Raw genomic sequence first — 21575 nt, forward strand, 5'->3', positions numbered from 1 at the left:
TTCTTTCCTCCGCTCCGCCAGTCTGCTCCTACCCTCATTCACCATCGCGTCGCGTCGCGTCTCTCTGAATGGCGACACAACTGGTTTCAAAGGCGGAGCGTGCATACATCCAAGCTTCTCTGCAGGCCACGCCTCCGTTACGCGCAGATGGACGCGGTCTTCTCGATTTCCGGACTGTCTTGCTAGAAACTGGCGTCGCGCCCCTAGCAAACGGCAGCGCGAGGCTCAATATCGGAAAGATGGCACACGAAGGCGGAGGCGGGACCGAGGTGCTCGCCGCAACCAAGCTGGAGGTAGAGGACATGGAGACTGGGGACGGCGTCGACGGCGGGAGGGTAGTATGCTCGGTTTCGTGGTGCGTATCCGGAACTCCCTTAAACGCAGACGAGCCGCTCAGTGAACGAAAGACAGCTCTCCTTCGGCATATTCGCATCTGTCCTCGAATGCGTTGGACGAGCTCCAACACGACCTCACCGTGATCCTGCAACAAACGATCAGCCACCCTTCTCTGCACCCTCAAAACCTGACCATCATCCCTCGAAAAAAGTCATGGCTCCTCAACCTGGACGCAGTAATTTTGGCGGACGCGGGAAATGCAGTTGACGCGCTGTTCATGGCTGCTCGCGCCGCACTATGGGATACCAAGGTACCGCGCACGCGGGCCGTGGAGTACAATGCTCCAGAAGCGTCTCAAGTGGCGAGGGACAGTGCTGGCGCAATGGACGTCGATAACAGGGAGGCCATTCCAGCAGTAAGCGGCTTCGATACACGGGAGATGGTCAGGACGGCTGCCGACTTCGAGCTTCCTGATTATTGGGACGAAGGCGAGGTGCTGCAGGGTCAAGAAAAGTGGCCTGTATGCGTGACCTTGAACCTTGTGAGTATTGCAAGCAGTTACTACGTAGTTCAAGCAAACTAATACGCTTTCCTGAAGCTGCCGCCGACGCATTTTCTTGACGCAACGCAACCAGAAGAAGCATCCGCGCCATTACGGGTTCACCTGATGTTCTCATTTGCTTCTGCAACCTCGCCTAAGTTGCATTCTCTGCGACTATCAGGACCTGGAGAATTGGAGTTGACGCAAGTGAAGTCCTATATTGCGGTAAGTGCTGAGAAACTCTTCAATTTTGGGTAATTCTGAGATGTCTGTAGGATGGCGAGAAGTACGCGCGGGAATTGTACAACGCGCTAGAAACCAAGCTGCGCGAAGAAGACGTCAGGCGTAATGTCAAGGCAAGAGATAGGTTTGCCCTGCGATGACTTCGAGCTCGGCTATAGATCACACAAAAGTACCACCATCGCATTATTTGTACATCAGCTAACTCTTGTCGCTGTGCTGTTCGACCCGTTCAGCTAGAGCCTGTCGACTGCGCGTGCTCTCGCAAGACCTTGTTCAGCCCCTCCCTCTTCATGCAGTTCTCGAACTTGAAACTCTCCGCGATCCTCTCGAGCTGCTCCTCTGACATCCCTCTGAAGTGCTCCGCCCATTCCATCACGAGGAACTCGCCTATGAGCGTGTTTCGTGCAATCCTTGCGACGCGTCCCTCGACGGTCCACACCGGGTAGGGGTAGAGCTTCCGATGCTCCTCGTTGGGGACGTTGTCCTCGATGAGCTTCACGATCGGCCCGTAGATGTCGCGCACGAACTTGTCGTCTCCGCCCCACGAGTCGACTGCCAGGCGGTACTTCTTTTGCAGGAGGTCCTTAAACAGCTGCATGTAGGGCGTCTCCTGCGAGACATAGACCATGCCTTGGAACCCGATGTCCTTGTACAGCCAGATGGACCAACTTAGGCGGTCCTGTGGGATGCTCGTCAGGTGCGTGGTCCTACCGTCGTCAGACTGCTCGCCTTTGCGTATAGCTCAAGCTGATCTTTCAGGACGTTGTACCGCCGCTCGTTGATCTCGTCCATCGCATCCCCCTCGTATTCCTTCCGCGCGTATACCGGGCCCCACTCGCCATTCCAGACGCAGAGCCCGCGCTCGTCCATCCACTCCCGTTTCTTCTCGTAGCTCCTCCGCATTCGCCTGCGCTGCTCCTCCGTGCGGGCGTACGGCTCCGGGCTCGCCGGGAAGCCGTACAGAGAATAGTCGTGGATGGCGTACGCGGCATTCGGCCAGCGCGTCGCTGCGTCATCCGGGAAGCCCGAGAAGTCGGTCGCGTACGTGTTACCGTCGAGGAAGAGCATGTGGTTCGGGTCCACGGCGGCAATCGCTGCGTAGACGCGGTCGTAGAAGTTCACTAGCCCGCTGTGCTTCGGATCGGATGGCTCGTTCATGGGGTTGTATCCTGCAATCCACTGTCGCCCCGTGGACGAATCAGCCGGGATGAACGTCAGGACGTGTTAGGGAAAAAAGGACCTTCTCGTCCTTGTAGTGCTTCGCGATCTCCGCCCAGAGCCATACTAGGCGGTCCTGGAAGTCTTTGTGTATCCAGAAGTTCGCGATGTGCGTGCCCGCGTCTGAGTGCCAGCCGCCGTTCTGCCCGCCGGGTGCGGTGTGCATGTCGATGATGGTATATATACCGTGCTTTGCGCAGGCGGCGACGGCGCGGTCGAGATGCTTGAAACCCTCGGGCTTGAGCACGCGCGGGTTCATGTTGTCCTCGAAGTGCCGGTAGTTGACGGCGATGCGGATACAGTTCAGCCCGAGCGACTTAAAGAAGGCGGCATCTGGCTCGGCGAAGAAGTTCTCCAAAAACTGCACAAGGAGTGGTGAGTCGCGTTCATTCCGCTGTTGTTCCTATGCGATGTGCGCATGGCTGACCTTGTCGAAGAAGAACTCAGACTTCTGGGTGCCGAGCACCTCGGCGAGTGCTTCGCGTATTTGGAACTCGCATCCAGGGTATCCTACGGCGTCATAGGTCGGCTGTTACGTCTTGCGATAGAGCAGAAGAGTCTTACCTGAGATGAAGTTCTCCATCCTGACAACGCATACGTTCCTTGAGCAGCGTTCACTTTAGTGGACATAGATTCAAACACTCACGTCATCCACCCTCCCAACCCGGCACCGCGCAAGATCACCTCCTTGCCCTCCTCGTCCACGATACGGGTCTTGTCGACTCGAAGAAATCCTGCCATGCTCTGAGGCGTCGGGGGCTGTCAGTCTCGCCCTCTGGGCGGAGCCAACTGGTGTCCCAAGACCTCATATATGGCCGTATGATCGCGCTGGGCTCACACGGCCCCCGAATTTAGCACTTCGACGTCGGACCGCCTCCCACCGCGCTGTGCCTGCCTTCCGACGCTCGAACTGCTCGAGCGCACACCTGACCGCGCGGTGGCGATACGACTTCCGCATCGGGCAGTTCATTATATTTCGTCGAGGCTTTGCCGCACGCAAGCCCCTGGCTCAGCGCGGCCCCCCGCCCGGGCCCGGGGAATACTCGGATGCTCCCAAGGGCTGTCGCGGACCGTGTCCGAGGCTGAACGGTTGAGTGAGCTGATGAGTGGCTGGAGGACGCTGCATATAAGGCGGCCGCGGGGGGCGCGGAACATATCCAACCTTACCCCCCACACCCGCCATATCCTCTACCATGGCATACTTGAAGGTTTCTGGCACCAAGGTCGTCGACCAGAATGGCAAGGAGATCATTCTGCGCGGCGCCGGTCTCGGTGGATGGATGAAGTGCGTGTGCTGTCCATGTCCCTGGCTCTTCAACTCACATGCTATGTTTGAAGCATGGAGAACTTCATTACTGGTGACCTTTGCTGTATGATTTCGATGCTTTGGACAGGAGCTGACCCTTGTCCAGGCTACCCCGGATGCGAGTTCCAGATTCGCGCTGCTCTCGCCGGCGTTGTCGGTGAGGAGAAGTCGGAGTTCTTCTTCGACAAGGTGAGTAGATTCATGATGTTTCCGAGGACTGGGCTTAACCAAGGCACGCAGTTCCTCGAGTACTTCTTCACAGATGCCGACGCGGCGTTCTTCAAGAGCCTCGGCCTGAACTGCATTCGTCTTCCCTTCAACTATAGGCATTTCGAAGGTACGCTAACGGGCGTCTGATCGCACAGTTCTACGTTGCTCACCACCCAATGATAGATGATATGAACCCGCGGGTTTTGAAGCCTGAGGGGTTCAAGCACCTTGACCGGGTGATCGACCTTTGCGCAAAACACGGCATCTACACCATCCTCGACCTCCACACCGCGCCCGGCGGGCAAAACACCGACTGGCACGCCGACGCGGGCACGCACATCGCGAATTTCTGGACGCACAAGGACTTCCAGGACCGCATCGTGTGGCTCTGGGAGGAGCTCGCGAAGCACTACGTCGGGAACACGTGGATCGCGGGCTACAACCCGCTCAACGAGCCCACGGACCCGTACCACACGCGCATCATCGGCGTGTACGACCGCCTGTACGAGGCGATCCGCAAGATCGACCCGCACCACGCGCTCTTCCTCGACGGGAACACGTTCGCGTCCGACTTCTCGCACTTTGGCGACGCGCACAAGCGCTGGGACAACGTCGCGTACTCGATCCACGACTACTCCGTGTTCGGCTTCCCCGCCGCGCCCGAGCCGTACACGAGCACGGAGACGCAGCTGCGCCGCCTCCGCCGCAGCTACGAGAAGAAGCGCCAGTGGATGGACGAGCGCGGGCTGTGCGTGTGGAACGGCGAGTGGGGCCCCGTGTATGCGCGCAAGGAGTACGAGGGCGAGCGTACGGACGCGATCAACACGGAGCGGTACCAGGTGCTCAAGGACCAGCTTGACATCTACAACAAGGTGTGTTTGTGCTCGTATGGCTGGATCATGATCGCGCAAAAAGCTAACGTGCGATGCTAGGATCGTCTGAGCTGGTCGATCTGGCTGTACAAGGACATCGGCTTCCAGGGCATGGTCTTCGTCTCGCGCGAAACGCCGTACATGACGCTCTTCAAGGACTTCCTCGCGAAGAAGCACCGGCTCGCGATCGACGCGTGGGGCGCGGACGAGTCGCACATCCGCCCCGTGTACCAGCCCCTGATCGACCTCATCAAGCAGGAGGTGAAGCCGGAGCACCAGAGCCTGTACCCGGCCCCGGTGTGGAAGCTCACGGACCGCATCGGCCGGCTCTCGCGCAACATCCTCGTTTCCGAGTTCCTCGTGCAGGAGTGGGCGGAGCACTTCCGCGGGAAGAGCGAGGCGGAGCTCGACGAGATCGCGCGCAGCTTCAGCTTCGAGAGCTGCTTGCACCGCGAGGGGCTCAATAAGATCTTGACGGACAACGCGACCTTGGTGGCGCAGGAGAACTGAGCGGCGGCGGAATTATAGTGATAGATCATGTATTATAGCGCTGTGCGTTTGTTTTCTACCATGCAGACTCGCTTGAACAACTACCTCTACTGCTCGTGATCAAACCTGGAACGGCCGACTCGCCGCACGCATTGAAGCTTTGAGAAACCAATAGGCGCCCGTGAGCGACGGAAAAGAAACGAAGTTTGACGAGTTTGCCGTAGGCCAAACGCCAAGTGCCTTGACTGGAGGAAGCGATATAGGATGAGAAGAGCAGCAGAGGCAGTTGGCCAAACTGCTGCGCTGCTCTTCTCGCCCCATATCCCTGCCCCCAGCGCAAACCGAGGCTGATTACCAACCACACGAACACTGGAGAACAACGAACATGATATCGCCCAGAAAGAGAGAAAGATAGCAAGCTGAGCTGAATAGAAGGAAAACGAGATACTCCCGGAAAAAGAGGGGCAGTGACGAAGAAAGCAAGACCGAGGCAAATAGGCACACAGAACCGAGCGGAACCAGACCAGACCAAATCTGAGGAATGAGGTACGAGGACAAGGGAGAAGAGAAACCGGGGCAGGTCCAAGATCGCGACTAAGAAACGAAGGGCCTATGATGGGGTATATAGAAGATATTAGCAACGCGTCACTGCGCTAGAGAGTGAATAAAGTACTCACTTTACGGATACGTGCGGGAGCGGGCGCCCGAAGGCCCCCACCCCCGCTCCGACGGAGGACGACAACCGAGGTGGCCAGCCCCAATCATCGCCACCGGAGACCTAGATCAAAGGGGAAGGGAAAGAACTATCAGTGCGCAAATGCTGAACAGAAGGGAACCGAGATACTACCGTGGCAATGTCGGGGAGGTTGACATCATCACAGGGTCATCCAAGCCCTCAGTCAGCTTTAAACTCGCCGGCGCCGTGTCCAGGTCCGGGCGTCGTGTCGAGCTTGAGCGTGTTGTCATCCTCGGGTGTGCATCTGTGTGTAGAAAGTAAAGCAGCGAGGAACAATGACGAGAGATGTGAGTTGGAAATGGCGTCGAGCGTTGGCAGACCCAAGGTCCGGCGGGGGTCATGACTCCCCACCTCGCGCGAGCGTCCAGCCGCGGCTGTCAGCCTCACCTGTATTCCGATCCGGCCGGGAGAGGGTCCGTCGTCCATGTGGAGGTCTTCAGCGCGCGCGATGTCGAGGTCCGGGTCCAAATCGAGGCCAAGCAGGGAAACACAGAAAACACGGTCGGGAAACAGGGTGCGAAAAGGAGACAAGGAGAACAACGGCAACTCAGATCGAACGGTAGACAATGGAATGACGCCTCTGCGCATCCCGGAGCGGAAGAAGCTTGAACTGGAAGTTGGCGCCACCATCAATGAGGGGTCGGTATTCGGGGCGGCGGTCGCGGTTGCGGGGCTTGACCTGGCGTTGGCCACGGACGAGGCGGCATTGGGTGTTGGTCGTGGCGTACTCGGGGGTGGCGTCCGTCGGCATCGGGGGGCGGGCCTCGTTGAAGTCGGACAGGGCCATGGGGGGCGGGGAGAGGAACGACCAGCGCTCGGCGGAGGGGACACGGGTGGAAGGGGCGAAGAGGGTGGAAGACATTGTGGAAGGGGTGTGGGAAGGGTGTGGGGGTGTGGGGATGATGGGAGTGCGGAGGAAAGATAGGTAAGGATTGAGGGCGGGGAGGGGCGGGTTTATATGGGGTGTCGGATGTGCGACTCGGACTGAGCGTCGGGATTGCCTTATGTGGACGTCCGCGTCGAGATTCGAGAGCGTTGAGCCTTGTCCCATGTTAATTCCCCACACTTGGCTGCGCGATACGGCGCTGCTATTGGGACAAGAAAGGGTTCTGCATAGTCAGTTTGGCCCGGGTGTGTTTAGGAGCCCGCGCTCTTGTCTGCGTGTTTTGACCATTTGGTTTCCCTTTGGCAGATAGGCATCGCATGCGGCAGCTCAGCACAGCACATTACGAGAGTTGGCGGCGGGCGCTGTCCCATCCTAGAAGAGTAATATCAACGAGTTTCGCAGATTGCTTTTACCGGAAGGGGAACGGTGGGCCCAAGAAAACACGATGGCTATATGCGCACTCAGAGATGCAAATCGCGATGTAGCGGACGTCCTGGCCGGCTGAGCGGAACACCAGTAGCAAAACGCATGGTACGGCGAGGGCTTAACGGCAGGGGCTCGATATGGTACTGGGTACTCGTTCAATAGGGCCTAGTCCCTAGTCCACATTCACCGGTCAATGTCGCGTCCCCAAGGATGAACACGGCGGAGGCAGCTTACCTGCATCATACCGCTTGACACGTCTGTGTCAACGTAACTTTAGCAGTCCATGCAGCGCCGGTGATTCCATGGTACAACCAGGACCTACCGGATGACGTTCGATATGAGTTCGCCGGCGACAATTCCGTCTTGGTAAAGGCCTAGGCTTGATCACAAGCTCGCGGAGAACACGAGAAGATATATTCAGTTGTGGTCTGCCGAATCTCTCGAGTGTTCGAAAGCTCTCGTTTTTGCCGATTCCAATACCGCTACGGAGACCTGGTGAGTGTCTTTCCACATCGAACAATTGGCCTGACCTCACCAATGACCGTCGTGCGTTCGTGCGACGTCGCGGACTCGAATGAACATGCCCGCCTGCAGTCGCCGCACCGTCCCGTCTAGCGCCCTCTCGGCAAGGCTCGATACGTCCAACAACGGAGGCTTTAGAAGCTGTGTGACCCAATTTCCGCTGAGGACAGCATCAAGCGATTCAATGGCCCAGAGAAGTCGAACAGGCCTAACGTTGGGCCCTCGGCCATCCCCGTGCGTGTTGAGCTAGACATATAATCACCGCTCTTTGTGCGCACTGCGGTTGCAAACGTCGATGATGGCTAGCCTGAGGTCGGGCCTGGGGTCGACAGAAAGCCTAGGTAACGAGCGTGTTGAGGTGCAGCCTCAGCATGGGATATGTACAGCCCTGTAGGTGTGTCTTGGCTGGAGCCTCGACCGCGGTGGATGTGGACGATGGAAGAGCACAGAACGCACCCGTGCACACCCGTACGCGTTCCAAAGCGGCGAGTGGAGGCGCAGGCGCCGAAGAAGCCGCGTTGAGTTGCCAGGCCGGCCTCACTCCCCTTGCCTTCTGCCTTCATCTGGTCTCGCCGCCCGTTCTCGCCCTTCGTCGCGGCAGTCATCCCTCGTAATACGAAGCTCGAAGAAGGCTAGTGACTCGCTGCAGAAATTCGAGAGGCAGGTTTCACAGAGGTTCAAGGTGCACGTACGTACGCTGGCTCTCAGACGGACAACGACATCGAAATCAGCATCACGTTGCTTGCACCCGCGCCGCTGGGCAGCCGTCTTGGCGGTGGGTTTCGCCGACTCGGAATCAACGTTAATCAACATCGGGCACGTTCAGCCGTCGGCAGGCAGTACGATGAGTGCAACATCTGTTCATCACACTGCTTTTGCGCCCCGAGCGGGCCAGCGTCCTCCAGCGTCATCCTCCGCCAGATCACCCACCACGCGCCGGGATCTTGGATGGGACATGCCACAGCCAGGTATATAAGCGCGTCCCCCTAGCCTCGTTGTCCCCCGCCATTCCCGCCTTTCGCTTTCTCCCCCAACCACCGCCTTTCCTTCCCTCTCACCTCTTTCAAGTCGACCGTCACGATGCTCGCGCTCAGCCTCCTCGCTCTCGGCCTCTCCGCCGTGTCCACCATGGCGTTCCCCGCCGTGAAGCTCCCGCGGGCTGCCCCCGGACCGTGGTGCGACGGTCTCGGGCCCGGCGCGTTCGACGAGGCGTTCAACGTCACGCTCGCCGCGTGGAACACCACCGGCACGAACACGAACACCACCGGTGCCCCGCTCGTCCTTGGGTCGGGCGGATCGATCACCGGGGCCTCGTTCAGGCATCTTTCGGTATGTGGCTCAGGCTGTGGTGTTTCGAGGACGCGTGGAGGCTGACGCGCGGTGGCACCGCATAGACATGGGCCTCATATCCCTTCAACGACTACCCCTCCGTCTCGCTCGTGAACGGCACCCTCATGCTCAACGGCGGCGTCTCCGCCACCCCTTCGCAAGCCACGATCGTCCAGGAGGGCTCGCAGCCCGGCTTTGTGCTGAGGAACGACGCCGTCCCAAGCGAGGGCGCCCAGATCTACTGCGCTGTGGTGAGTGTCGCATCCCCATCACGCCTCCATCCGCGCCAGTTGCGCGTTCAGCGTACATTGTCGAATGATGTCTGACTCTCTGGCGCGCGTTATAGGCGGACACGGACCCCGCCGGCCACGGCACGGGCCACCCCTTCCTCGCGGTGAACGGCGACACGGACTCGTTCCAGCTGTGCAAGACCAGCTTCCAGAACGTCGTGTACTGGAAGCCGATCCCCGACCACGGCGAGGACTTCGACACGTGCTACCCCGTCAAGGTCCAGGTCATTTTCCAGGACTAAGCCGCCGCGCCACCCACCGCCGCCACTACCTCTTCCGCGCGTCCTCGCCCACTCCAATGCAGGGCGCTCGGTGCGCCGGCGATACCGCACGTAGACACTTGGACATGGACTCGCCTCGTGTCATGATCGGACAGGACATTCTCTCTCGGACACTCGTCACGAACACTCGCTTTCGGTGCTAACCGCCTCCTCCCTCATACTACTCACTGTGGCCCGTCGTGTCGTTGCTTGGCATACGCGTAGCAGTATATTCTGAACTATCGTAGTACTGGCTAGTAGGCTATAATGTTACCGCGGTAGTACAGTGGTATGGTGTCTCTTCGCGGGCTACATACATACTAGACTGGCTGCGTAATTTGACTGGTTGGTTCGTGCATTTGTGTTTGTGTGCGTTCGATGTAGTTGTGGGTGCTGGTGTGTATGGGCGCACGCGCGGTGTTTAACGTACTGACGTGCATAGACGTGCTTGAGCGAAGGATGGGCGCCTCGCAACTTCAAACTTGTGCTGATACGTCCATCTCACTCAGCGCGGAGTCTGTAAGGCTGCTCTCCAAGCGTAACACGACTGCAATGAACGACTTCCAGCGCCGCTAGCGCTGTCGATGCGACGCATGATCCTGCGAGGTGTGAGCGGGCTGATTCGTCGGTGGCTAATCTATGTTTTCAGTTCGATTCACTGCACGACATGTACATCCAGCGTCCGACTTCGACCCTGTCTCATCGCTGACGCGTACTGGCTATACATGCTGAACGGCGCGGCGCTCTCTGTGGGTCGGCGGTTGCTGGGAGTGAACGGGGCAAGGATGAAGCCTGCGGAGAGACCAGAATGGTGTAGTTGCAACCTCTCTCCGCATATAGCCAGGTCGCAGGACGCTAACAGCACCTTGCGTTTGGATTTTAGCGCTACAGAAACTGAGAGTCAGACTCTTTGGCGTGCACCGTTGTGTTTACTGAATACAGGGGCGCGGGCACAGCGTATGTATGTTCGAGACCTGGAAAAGAAACGCATGCCATCAACCTATCGCGCCTGGCCGGTGACCCGCTGGGGCTCGAGCGAGTAAGTACTAGTGCTTCCACCAAGACATTTCACGCTCTGCGCACGACCCTCAACGCACGACGGGGCACCGTGTGTGGACACTGATGACACGACAGGGCCCCGACACCACATATGAAGCCGTCCCCACTGTCAAGAAGCTGCTCGCCCAGAGGCGGCACTCGATTGTCTTCGGCACGCTTCTCAGCATGCCTGACGCACTGACTTTCCCTGTTTTCCAAGTGCATTCAATTCTATTCCTGGCAGTTATATCAGCATCAACCCCGAGTTCATGACTGTTGCTCGTTCCTCGCTGATCTTCGTTTTCCGTACAGGGTCTCCTACTTGGAAGACGGTTGCAACTCGCAGGCGACAAGCATTGAAGATACGCGGCCCTTCTTGGGAGAAGACCAGGTCCCGGATCCGCATCCGACTTGAGCTCATCGTCTGGGAGGCTGTCATGGACGTGATTGACCACCCGGCCGCGTTGGCCCTTCGACGGCATACATCGATCTATCCATTCTAGCTGAGTTCTTTTACTTCTTCCAGACTTCTTCCTCCCCGTTTCCTCATGACCTAGATCTTACATTGGTCGTACGTATAAAGCTGGATACACCGTCTCGTCCATCCATCGTGTCTGTCTGCCTTCTGCATCACCCTTGCTGCTGTCTACGCTTGCCGCCACGCTAGCTCGCAGCGGAGGAACCACCCATTTCGATCAGTCCTCATCTCTCCTGACTTTTCTCAGGGGTCTCACCATCCCATGCGGAGAAGGATCTCGCGAGCCAGGACGCTGTTGAGGGTAGGTATTGGACATATCCTCAAATTTGCACAACGAGCCAGTGGTTCTACTCCAGCGTACTTTGTGACCGAGCCTGGTACGTACTCAGCTTTACGCATATCAAACACCCGACTCGCAGAAACATCGAACAACGACCTTCATCAGCTCCATCCGCACCTGTTTCTCCGTTCTGCCTCAGCGTTGCATGCGCTACGCCCAGGCGCCGCGGACAAGCTCATCTCCGTGTCGGCCAACTTCACAGCCCCGCGTTCTTTACCGTCCTGCGAGCGCGACATGTGCGCGTGCGTCAACTAGTTACATACTACTCGCCTGCTGCCGCTGGCTCTGCGCGGTCCCCTTCCCCCGGCGCGCTTGAGATGTAGGCGCAGTCGCTCCCAAGACGATTGAACACGCGTGTTTCACCGCCGTGCCGTAGGCTGCGAACGCGGTGGCGCGCGGTGGCACCTCGGACCCAACGCCGCCATCCTGCCAGCATGAAGACAACAAACACGACCGACTACGCGTCCCTGGCTGCCCATCCTGATTGCCTTTGATTGTATGTCTGTATTGGGGCCGGGATCGGGGAGGAGTCGTGCGCCTACCCCGGCATACACCCGGGTGAGTTCGTCCCCTTCCGTTGGTTCGATTCGCCTTCTTACCATCTCCTACAGTCTCTTCCGCAGAGTCTCCACACCCCTGGCATGCGAACATAGAACCAGCCAGCTTCCCCTTCTTTCAGTGCATCTCTTCCTCCAATCGGGGCCGCGGGATCTTTGCCGCGCGGTACGTCGTTCAGAAATGGTTCGTTGTCGAAGGAGCGCATCGCCACCTTCTCGTCCTGCTAGCGCTAGCCGCTCCAAGGTTTCGAGCCTCTCAGATCCTTTTTATGCGCCGAACGGTATATATACTGCGCGGCGTCCAACATATTAATGTATTATCTTGTCATTTTAGGAGAGTCTCGAGAATTTCGTAGGTGAAGTAGCATGCTTTATTTCACCTCCAGGATTCGTGGCGGCATAGCAGGTAATTCCCCGCTTAGTTTACATTTCCGTTTGCATCACATCTGATAGATATTTTAGGCAGCGATTGCGCACAACAGCCTGCCCGTTCTTCTGAACTCGCCGGTGATGTTACCCGGAGACGCGGACACCGCCTAGAGCTCGCTCGTCGACACAGGGTGGGATGTCGGCGAGAGCAGTACGCCGCTGTCTACGAAGGTTCATCAATTGAGTCAGGAGACGATGATGTTTACAGGGAAATGCCTTCTCATTGATCTCTCCAGATCGCGCAGTTCGATACTGGTACGAACATAGTCCTCACGACTCCCCATCGTGCCGAATTACCTCCTGCGGCCTGATGGCTGTCCTCTAAGGCTTGCACTGGTGCACACATTTCCATATAAGCGTTATATATGCATCACCTGCTTGTCATTACTGAAGCATATCACGATGGAGAAGAAACCCCCATATGACGACTCGGGGTCATCAATGGTCGCCGTGCGGACTAGTCAAAAGTTGAACCATTGTGCTTTCACCCACTCTCCATCTGTCACACCCCCTTCCCTGCCCCGGAGTCCCTCCCCAATTGTGCCCCTTCCCCAGACATGAGAACTCTTCCGTTCTTGAGAGCTGAGGTGACCTCCACTTCACTCGCTGCTAGCAGCACTTCACTGACTTATGTCCCCTCACCTTCGTAGCTGCTCAGCCTACTGCTCGAGGCGCTACTGTTTGGGTGCTTCGCCATTCTGTACCCCATATCCTTGTGGATATTAGTGTATCGACATAGGCGCGACGGCCGCCGGTACACCAGGCACGGGATATGGCTCTTCTCCATCGTCACGGTGATGTTCCTGCTCGCTATGATAGTACGTCACTGGCGAGTCGTGACCCTGTCCTTGTGCTCACAACGAAGAAACTTTTAGCATCTCATCTTTAACGGCCTAGATTGCCTCATAATGTTCGCTGACCACAGTACGACAGCCGACGGCCCTTACCTTTTCTACATCTCTGGGAGGGAAGATGGTACCGCGATCCCGAATATGTTGTTCGTGGTAGCAGTCACGTTTGTCGGAGATAGTTTCATGGTATGTGTGGCCCCCGTCCTTCACTGTTATCGGTTTTGGGACTCCACGCTGAATTCAGTCTACAGACATATCGGGTGTTCACAATGTGGGGCCGCAGCTGGAAATCTATCTTCATTCCTACTTCGCTCATCCTGGGGGCCGTGGGCAAGTGTTCCGTCTCATTCTACTACGTAGCGGCTGCCTGACCCTCCTAACTAATTACGTCTCACAGTCTCTGTCGTCCTTCTCATGCTCGAAGCCCATGTTTCCGGGCTCCCTCTCGCGCAGGCCCTATACATCGACAAGGTGAACGCAATGATGACAACCTACCTGGCTCTAGTCCTCGCGACGAACATAGCTACCGTAGGTAGGTTAGCCGCCCCGTCCATGATAGTGCATGCGGCATATCGCTGACATACTTCATCGTCCGTCTCTCTCAGCCCTTATCATCGGCCGGTTGATGTGGCACGAGAGGATGGTCCGCCTGCACCATGTAGACGAGATCTCCGGCCCCTCCATACAGCGGACGGTCGTGCGAACGATCATCCAATCGGAGGCCTTGTACTCTGCCACGATCGTCGGTACTCTCGTGTCCTGCGCCGCTCGCTCCGAGGCCTTCTTCGTATGCACATCTATGGTTGCGCCCCTTGTTGTACGTGCTCTTGGAATCTTTCCCGTATATCTCCAGCTTACGACGGCTCTATCTGTAGGGAATCTCATTCACCCTCATCATCACCCATATTGGGTTTGACGATATCAAGAGACAGATGACAGAGGCTAACAACGCGGATCTTTCGAGGCTGGACTTTCAACGGGTGGTTGACAGCTCTGGGGAAGACTCGTCGCGGTCTATCATTGTCCCAGCAACCCTCGTACTCTCCAACTCAGGCGACTCAGAGAAAGGCGTGCCTGTCGACGGAACCACGAAACACGACAACTCTACCCCCTCCAGGATCAAGACGGTTCGGGCTGCTGCCACCTGATGTGCAGGATGCCCTCCCACAGCGCACACGACATACCGATGAGTACTCAAGTACGCCGCACCGCTTCTTTCTGTGCTCGCAGCTAACACCACAGGGGTCGCGATCCATCTGTAGTTCAGAACATGTCGTAGAGGTACCCAATACATTGAACAGCAACCTCCGACCTTTACTTCATCTGCGTGAACATCTCGATAGAATGTTCCAGGAGCTGGATGTCCGCCTCGAGCGTTTTCCTCTGTCCACCACGAAAGAGCGTCAACGACATGGTAGGAGTGAAGCAAGAATTTATGTACCTTCTCTTCGTTCGCCAGTCTGACGGTAGAAGGAACGGTCGACTCATAATCCTCCTGCGACTCGATCTTCACGATCTTGGTCAAGTTCATTTTCGCGAGCGCAAGCTTCTTCTCCGACTTGAGAATCTCGCTGTCGATGTCGACCTGACCCTACGGGTACATCAGCATTGCTGGGCAGCATGCTTGCATTGGAAAGTACATACTCGCACGAGGACGTGAACGAAGGTCGTCGGGGTGAGCACTTCCGAGCCGCAGCCCGAGGGCACACCGGCGATGTCGCGCACGACCTCGACGGTCTTGCAGTTCTTCGTGAGCGCCAGGAAGGTCGGCACCTGCGACTGGAACAGCTCGGCCTCCGCGTCCTTCTCCGCGCGGATGTACACTGCGCACGGTTATATCAATAAACATCGGTCGCATTCAGAATAGAGAGCATGATTTCGTACCGTGCAGGTTCTGCTGGATGTTGTACGAAGCAGCGAGACCGCGAGACTGTTTGATTGCAGCGAAGACGACATCGAACTCGCGTTCCGCATCGGAGAATTGGAATGACTTGTCCTGCGATCGACGCGGGTGAGTCAAGTGAGCATGAAGTACAACATGGGAGGGTACATACGAAGATGGGGTACTTGGAGAGCATGATCGACGGCGTGGAGTCGTTCGGGCGACGAGGGAGACGCTGCCAGAGCTCCTCGGTGACGAACGGCATGAAGGGGTGTAGGAGACGGAGGCCGTGGTCCAAGCAGGTGTAGAGTGTCTCCTGAGATGAGCGACGTGTCGTCTCCGACGCGGACTCGTCCGTCATGGGCTTCATCGCTTCCTGTAGTTAGATAGTTAGAGTCGTCCTCACCGGCGAGCTGTTCGACGTACAATGTAAACGTCGCAGAGCTCGTACAGCCAGAAGTTGTACGCAGCGCCCGTCGCCGCCATAAAGTTGCGCTCTGCAAGCTGCTTGTTGATCTCCTCCGCGGCAGAGTTGAGCTTGTGCAGGATCCACTTCTCAACCAAGCTCTCCTTGCCAGTAGGCTGCATTATGAAATCAACATCTCGTCAGGCGCACGGTGGCCTATGGATGCTAACCTTTGCAGAGGGCTCGGGAACGAACGTCTCGTCCAGCTTGAGCATGGCGAACTTCGTCGCGTTGAAGATCTTGTTGCAGAACTTGCGGTAACCCTCTACCCGCAGGATCTCCAGATTGATATCGCGACCTGCCACACAGTCAATGTCCCATCCTCTCACGCTTCAAATGCGGTACTCACCTCCACCGGAATACGCGCACAACGCGAATCGCAACGCATCGGTACCGCACTGCGGGATGCCCTTCGGGAAGTCCTTCTTCTGGCCGTTCTTCGCCTTCTGGATCTCGCGCTCGTCCAGGTTGCCCTCGTACAGCTTCGCGTGCAGCGCCTCGAGGTCCAGGCCCTGGATCACGTCGATCGGGTCGATGACGTTCCCGAGCGACTTGCTCATCTTGCGGCCGTGTGCGTCGCGGATCATCGCGTGGCAGAGCACCTCGGGGAACGGCATCTTGCCTGTGAGCTTCACACCGAGCAGCGCCATACGCGCGACCCAGAAGAAGAGGATGTCCCAGCCGGTCTCGAGCAGTGAGGCGGGGTAGAACATCTTGTAGTCTGGGGTCTGCGCGTGTTGTCAGTGACAGGTTCGAAGTAATGCGGGTAAGACGGCGCACCTGTTCGGGCCAGCCCATGATCGACATCGGCCACAGGCCCGAGGAGAACCACGTGTCGAGAACGTCCTCATCCTGCTCGAGCGTGAACTTCTTCCCAGCAGCGAGTTTCGTCGCGCGCTCGGTGGCCTCTTCCAGCGTTCGGCCAACGACCCAGTGCTTCCCGTCGTTGCGCTGCAAGGGATGTCATGTTAGCCCACCCGCACAGAATTCAGAGCTTATGACTCACATCCTGATCAGCACCCTCCACGTTGACGAAGTAGGCCGGACACCGATGACCCCACCACAGCTGGCGGGAGATGCACCAGTCCTGGAGGTTCTCCAGCCAGCGGTACCACTCGGTCTCTGATGGCTTCGGCGTGATGAGCAGCTCGCCTTCGCGGGTGCGCTACCGTGGACGTCAGCTTGTGTTCTATTGCGAGTATACGCGATGTCTTACCTTCAAGACTTCATCCGCGAGGGGCTGGCAGTTGACCCACCACTGAGGCTTCAAGATGGGCTCGATGATATCGCCCGACTTGCTGTGAGCGAGTTAGGCTAGGACACATCGAACAGGAAATCAAGGCTGACCTGCAGACGGGAATCTGCATCGGGTTGTCCTTCGTCTCAACGTAAAGTCCGAGATCCTTCAGCGCCTGCACGACGGCCACACGCGCGTGGAAACGCTTCATGCCCTTGAATTTCTCGCCCGCGTTCTCGTTGAACGTGCCGTCGTCGTTCAGGATGTTGATGAACTCGAGCTTGTGCCGCATGCCGACCTCGTAATCGTTCGTGTCGTGCGCGGGCGTGATCTTCACGGCACCCGTCCCGAACTCCATGTCGACGATGATGTCGTCCGTGATGATCGGGATGAGGCGGTCGACGAACGGGTGCTTCGCGAACTTGCCGTGAAGGTGCTGTCGAGTGCGGGTGTGAGTTTGTGGCAAAGATTGTCCATGGAAGGGGACGTTACCTTATAGCGGGGATCTTGGGGATGAACGGCAATGGCGGTATCGCCGAGCATGGTCTCCGGACGAGTAGTCGCAACGATGATCTTCTCGTCTGATGCTGGGGTCAGCCTGGGACGTATAGGACCACGCGCACGACTAACCGGACCCGTCGATGGGGTACACGAAGGAGGTGATAGCGCCGAACTCGAACTTCTCCTTCAGGTCGTATCCGGGCACGTTTAGCATCGTACGCCCATCTAGCTGCTTTTGATCGACCTATGGATTTCACTTCAGCAGGAGCCGTGCAAAGTGCGTTCCGGATTGATCCTACCTCCAGGTTGGATAGCGTGGTGTTCAGCTGTACACACCAGTTGACAAGACGGTTGGCGCGGTACAGGACGCCGTCCTCGTGGAGACGGCAGAAGGTCTCCGCGACAGCTTTTGAAAGGTTCTGTCCAGGTCTCAGCCTGGGAGTCGCGTGATCCACAATGGGTTCTTACCTCGTCCATGGTGAATGCGACGCGTTCCCAGTCGTAGCTCCCTCCAAGCCTCCGCAGTTGGTTAGTGATCCTCCCCTGGTAACTGCGCGAGATGTGAGCGAAAATAGAAACACACAGACGGCAGGCTCACTCTTCTTTCCATTCCCAGACCTTCTCAACGAACTTCTCCCGTCCGAGGTCGTGTCGTGTCACGCCCGTCTTATATAGCCGCTTCTCTACCACGGATTGCGTGGAGATGCCCGCGTGGTCGAATCCTGGCACAAAGAGAGTCGTCTTGCCCAACATGCGATTCCTGCAGCGCGTGCCAGTCAGCTTCTTCGGCGATGCGTAACGCATCTCTGCGAAATATAGGATAGGAAGGGAAACGCACCATCGTACTAAACAGTCCTGGATGGCCACAGTCAACGCGTGTCCGATATGCAAGCTGCCGGTGACATTTGGGGGAGGGGAGGGAATGACGAAGAGGCCTTCAGGCTTGACCTGGCCGTCCTCCGTGAGTTGAGGCGCGAAGTAGCCCTGCGCGTCCCACCAGTCATACCACGCCGCCTCGACGGCGATCGGGTTGTAACCGGCAGCCATGGGCTCCGAGAGGTCTTGGGTATGGCATAGTGAATTAGCCAGTGCTGCGAAGTAGGCTGCGGTTACTCACCCTTCTTCTCGCCCTTCGGAGTGCTGTTCACGAACGGGGCCTCCTCCTCCTTCCCTTTCTCCTTCTTCGCCTTCTTCTCGCCAGCAGGGGCGGTCGCCGCGGCCTTTGCAGCCTTGGCCGCCTTCAGTGCGAGGCGGGCCTCATTCTCCTTCTTCTTCGCGAGTTTCTTCTCTGTACCCGGGCGAAATCGTAGGAGCCAAGTTCAGCGTAAGACTCGGAGACCAGAAAGAGCAAGTCACGGACCGGCACTCTTGGTGATGGGGACGGATGTACCCTCCGCTGCAGGCTCAGACATTGTGACAAGAGTGGGATGGATAAAGCGTCGACCAGGACGATGCGGAATGCGGAGAGCAGCGATTAATCGATGCCCGGTACGGTACATCCAGCGAGTATAAAGTTATTAGTTAAGGGCGAGTCATGCATAGATCTGCCATCGCGCCTTATCTTATCTACCTAAATACCCCGCGACGCGATCGACTAGATCAAACACGCGCATACACGCGTCGCGTTCATCCCACCAGCTTCCAGTTCAACTCAGCCGGAACGTTGATCTCCACCGCGGCATCGGCTTCAAATTTGCATGTTGCCGTCATACGATGGATGGAACATCGGACACGGCGTCCACACGCCCGCGGCGCAGTGCGCGCACGCCAGCCAAACCACCCGCAAAGACCCCTGCTTCGGCTGCGCCCCCACCTGAGTCTCCCGCTCGACCTAGGCAGAAGGCCCGCGAGGCCGCTGCGAAGAGCTCCCCAGAAAAGCTTGAATATCTACTGAGCAATACCAAAAGCAAACTCACAAGAGTTGAAATGACGGTGAGGGGGCTACCGTGCGTCATGCAATTGAACTCAAGCACTCACGACTGCGGTTTATCTCAGGAGGTAATCAACTACCCAATTTTCCTAGATCTGCCCGAAGAAGTTCAGAACCGGTTATGCGCTCTGCTGCCCTCAACCGCATTCTCTACCTTTTCGCCGTCCGTGTGTCCAACTCATCCCGATTATGACGCCACCGGCGACGGGGACCAAATGCAGGTGGACTATGCTCCTGATGATCGCACTTCGGCAACACTGGACCCGACCGTGTTCACATCGCCGTACTTCCTCTCCGCCGCCCACACGTTTCAGGATCACCTGTTCTCGTCTTGGATGGGGAAGAAGGCCGCCGACGACCTCACAAAGTTCGAGGAAGGCGCGCGGTCAGGCGCGATGCATATCGACTGGAAAGACGAAGTGTGGGAGCGCGAGCATCAGCGACCGTTTGTAAATGCGAAAGGGTGGGTAATATGCAATGCACCGAAGGTATGAAGTAACGAGCTCACGACTCTGCTAGGAAACAGCCGCCAAGGGCGGACATGGCGACGCTTGCGAAGGGCGGGCTGTTGCAGGCGGGTGATATACTCGCATACAAACGGTGCTTCCCAGCGCTTAACGTCACTATGGAGAAAGACGTACTGGTATGCCTCTGATTTGCCCGCAAATCGTGCAGCTACCACTTATGCTCTGTTTCTGCAGATTGATAGCGTGGATCCGCAGACCAATTTCCCGACCTTTCTACTCGCCCCGGGGGCGCAGAAAGAACTCCCTCGCGACCTCCTGGTCTGTGACGCAAGCCAATGCGCCGAGAAGACGCTGACGATAGAAGACGTTGCAGACCCGGTCGCACTCGAGCGCGGAATCCTCGATGTCGACGGCCGGGTTCGCTCCGGCGAAAAATACGCACAGGACGCAGCAGCCTGTATCGGACCACCCACCTCTACGACCGGGGCGGTGAGCGACGAGTTGAAGGCCGTTATCGCGGTGCGCGCGTGGAAGACGTTCACGGTGTGGCGGTGGCGCGAAGAGGTGCGGGGGCAGACGGAGCTGCACAGGGTGCAGGAGCGAGGCGGGAGAGAACACGTCGCGACCTTGTTTTACTTGAGGGGCTGTCACATAAGCGGTTTGTAGTAGGCTCGACATGCATCACTATACACACTTGCACTGATACTACGTCATGATTACGGTGGTCTTCAACATGTCTACGGAATGCACACGACAAGGTACTGCACCACAAAAAATAGTGCAAATACTCGACAGTAATGCACGCTCGGTGTGAAAACAACCGACGGGGGTCCAGATATGATATATCGACGTGCTAGTGCGGGATGTCGAGTGTAGGGGTGGTGCCTAGAAGTCAAGGCGTAGGGGCTTTGAGCCTAAGGTTCCATAGCCTTCTTTACAACGTTACGTCGCCGTCCCATGGTATGAGAGCAGAGAAATAGTCCAAGCATAGATAGCTCCAGGCGTACAAGATCTCGTAGAGGGTACTTGATGTTTTGCATGATGGAATTTTGTGTCATGATGCTTCTAGTGCACCTACAGGCGTAATGTGTAGTATCATCCGTACAAATGCCAAAAATCAGGGTGAATCATGAAGACGGGCTGAACGCTGGCCTTAGAAGGGCGAACAAGCTCGGTGATGAGGAGATGCGTGATGTCAACTGGGCGTCCTCTGACCCGCAATGGCTGGTCACGCTAACCCAGGGCGCAGTAGACGTACACATAAGCGCTGATAGAGGACATGGTTTGATGACAGGAAGAACTCACCAGGAAGTCGCATAACTGGTCCACAACGATGACGGCGAAGTCTATCCGTGAGAGAGGCGCCTGTGCTACAGAACTACCGAACGTGTTCAAATCGATAAGACGGTGCTGTGAAACAGCTAGGACACACCCCTCAGGCCTGCGATATTCGTTGAATTGGCGGGGGCGCCATGTAGGGTTGGGTAACCCCTGAAACTATTCAGACTGTCAACAGACCCGTCCCCTTACGGTTTGAGCGCGCAGTGAAATGCGGCTTACCACAAAGCGGACGGTAAATTTCTGGTTCTTCCGGCGTCCTTCAGGATCAGGGAAGGCTGCGTGATAATTGTCCGCCGTCTCACGAAGCTGCCAGAGGTGTCCGCTTTGAACAATATCGCGCACGAGAATGTTGAGAAAAGCGGATGCCACCGGTCTCTCCAGACGCCGGAAGCCT

At 57.3% G+C, this 21575-nt stretch overlaps 8 protein-coding genes across 8 annotated transcripts; 5 read left to right on the forward strand and 3 right to left on the reverse strand.

Moving 5' to 3' along the window:
• Nucleotides 1–45: 45 nt before the first annotated feature.
• On the forward strand, nt 46–1260 carry TRAVEDRAFT_75082 (ribosomal protein S5 domain 2-like protein; the record flags this gene model as incomplete). Its single annotated transcript, XM_008046150.1, has 4 exons — nt 46–355; nt 412–877; nt 935–1102; nt 1153–1260. Exons 1-4 carry the CDS (start codon nt 69–71, stop codon nt 1258–1260), a joined length of 1029 nt encoding a protein of 342 aa, XP_008044341.1. The 5' UTR covers nt 46–68.
• An 89-nt stretch (nt 1261–1349) lies between these two features.
• On the reverse strand, nt 1350–3079 carry TRAVEDRAFT_40418 (glycoside hydrolase; the record flags this gene model as incomplete). The annotated part of the gene is made up of 6 exons (XM_008045890.1): nt 1350–1799; nt 1850–2299; nt 2361–2699; nt 2766–2848; nt 2903–2922; nt 2985–3079. The coding sequence occupies 6 exons, from the start codon at nt 3077–3079 to the stop codon at nt 1350–1352; spliced, it is 1437 nt and encodes a 478-aa protein (XP_008044081.1).
• A 436-nt stretch (nt 3080–3515) lies between these two features.
• On the forward strand, nt 3516–5317 carry TRAVEDRAFT_155564 (glycoside hydrolase). Its single transcript, XM_008046151.1, has 6 exons — nt 3516–3623; nt 3677–3696; nt 3751–3833; nt 3885–3981; nt 4038–4726; nt 4787–5317. Exons 1-6 carry the CDS (start codon nt 3532–3534, stop codon nt 5234–5236), a joined length of 1431 nt encoding a protein of 476 aa, XP_008044342.1. The 5' UTR covers nt 3516–3531; the 3' UTR covers nt 5237–5317.
• A 1181-nt stretch (nt 5318–6498) lies between these two features.
• On the reverse strand, nt 6499–6813 carry TRAVEDRAFT_24206 (uncharacterized protein; the record flags this gene model as incomplete). The annotated part of the gene is made up of 1 exon (XM_008045796.1): nt 6499–6813. The coding sequence occupies one exon, from the start codon at nt 6811–6813 to the stop codon at nt 6499–6501; it is 315 nt and encodes a 104-aa protein (XP_008043987.1).
• Nucleotides 6814–8913: 2100 nt separating this feature from the next.
• Nucleotides 8914–9646, forward strand: TRAVEDRAFT_134738 (uncharacterized protein; the record flags this gene model as incomplete). Its single annotated transcript, XM_008046152.1, has 3 exons — nt 8914–9114; nt 9180–9365; nt 9461–9646. The coding sequence occupies 3 exons, from the start codon at nt 8914–8916 to the stop codon at nt 9644–9646; spliced, it is 573 nt and encodes a 190-aa protein (XP_008044343.1).
• Nucleotides 9647–13063: 3417 nt separating this feature from the next.
• Nucleotides 13064–14505, forward strand: TRAVEDRAFT_53233 (uncharacterized protein; the record flags this gene model as incomplete). Its single annotated transcript, XM_008046153.1, has 7 exons — nt 13064–13093; nt 13157–13324; nt 13382–13543; nt 13609–13693; nt 13755–13889; nt 13963–14174; nt 14233–14505. 7 exons carry the CDS (start codon nt 13064–13066, stop codon nt 14503–14505), a joined length of 1065 nt encoding a protein of 354 aa, XP_008044344.1.
• A 166-nt stretch (nt 14506–14671) lies between these two features.
• On the reverse strand, nt 14672–18855 carry TRAVEDRAFT_40422 (valine--tRNA ligase; the record flags this gene model as incomplete). The annotated part of the gene is made up of 20 exons (XM_008045891.1): nt 14672–14740; nt 14799–14948; nt 15002–15180; nt 15242–15353; nt 15412–15615; nt 15666–15821; nt 15876–16003; nt 16055–16433; nt 16486–16656; nt 16712–16870; nt 16922–17003; nt 17053–17378; nt 17435–17523; nt 17573–17687; nt 17743–17862; nt 17912–17993; nt 18042–18203; nt 18282–18504; nt 18561–18731; nt 18804–18855. 20 exons carry the CDS (start codon nt 18853–18855, stop codon nt 14672–14674), a joined length of 3129 nt encoding a protein of 1042 aa, XP_008044082.1.
• Nucleotides 18856–18870: 15 nt separating this feature from the next.
• Nucleotides 18871–20546, forward strand: TRAVEDRAFT_61128 (uncharacterized protein; the record flags this gene model as incomplete). Its single annotated transcript, XM_008046154.1, has 5 exons — nt 18871–18913; nt 19215–19375; nt 19439–19836; nt 19893–20016; nt 20075–20546. 5 exons carry the CDS (start codon nt 18871–18873, stop codon nt 20504–20506), a joined length of 1158 nt encoding a protein of 385 aa, XP_008044345.1. The 3' UTR covers nt 20507–20546.
• Between the last annotated feature and the right edge of the window lie 1029 nt (nt 20547–21575).

This window comes from Trametes versicolor (genome assembly GCF_000271585.1).
Source record: "Trametes versicolor FP-101664 SS1 unplaced genomic scaffold TRAVEscaffold_13, whole genome shotgun sequence".
Lineage (NCBI taxonomy): Eukaryota > Fungi > Basidiomycota > Agaricomycetes > Polyporales > Polyporaceae > Trametes > Trametes versicolor.

Bases quoted from the DNA above. Each gene is read 5' to 3' on its own strand.
- TRAVEDRAFT_155564 (XM_008046151.1), top strand. From the start codon at position 3,532: ATGGCATACTTGAAGGTTTCTGGCACCAAGGTCGTCGACCAGAATGGC. The intron at 3,624-3,676 runs GTGCGTGTGCTG...CTATGTTTGAAG, and splicing joins GGTCTCGGTGGATGGATGAA to CATGGAGAACTTCATTACTG. The intron at 3,982-4,037 runs GTACGCTAACGG...ACCCAATGATAG, and splicing joins CAACTATAGGCATTTCGAAG to ATGATATGAACCCGCGGGTT.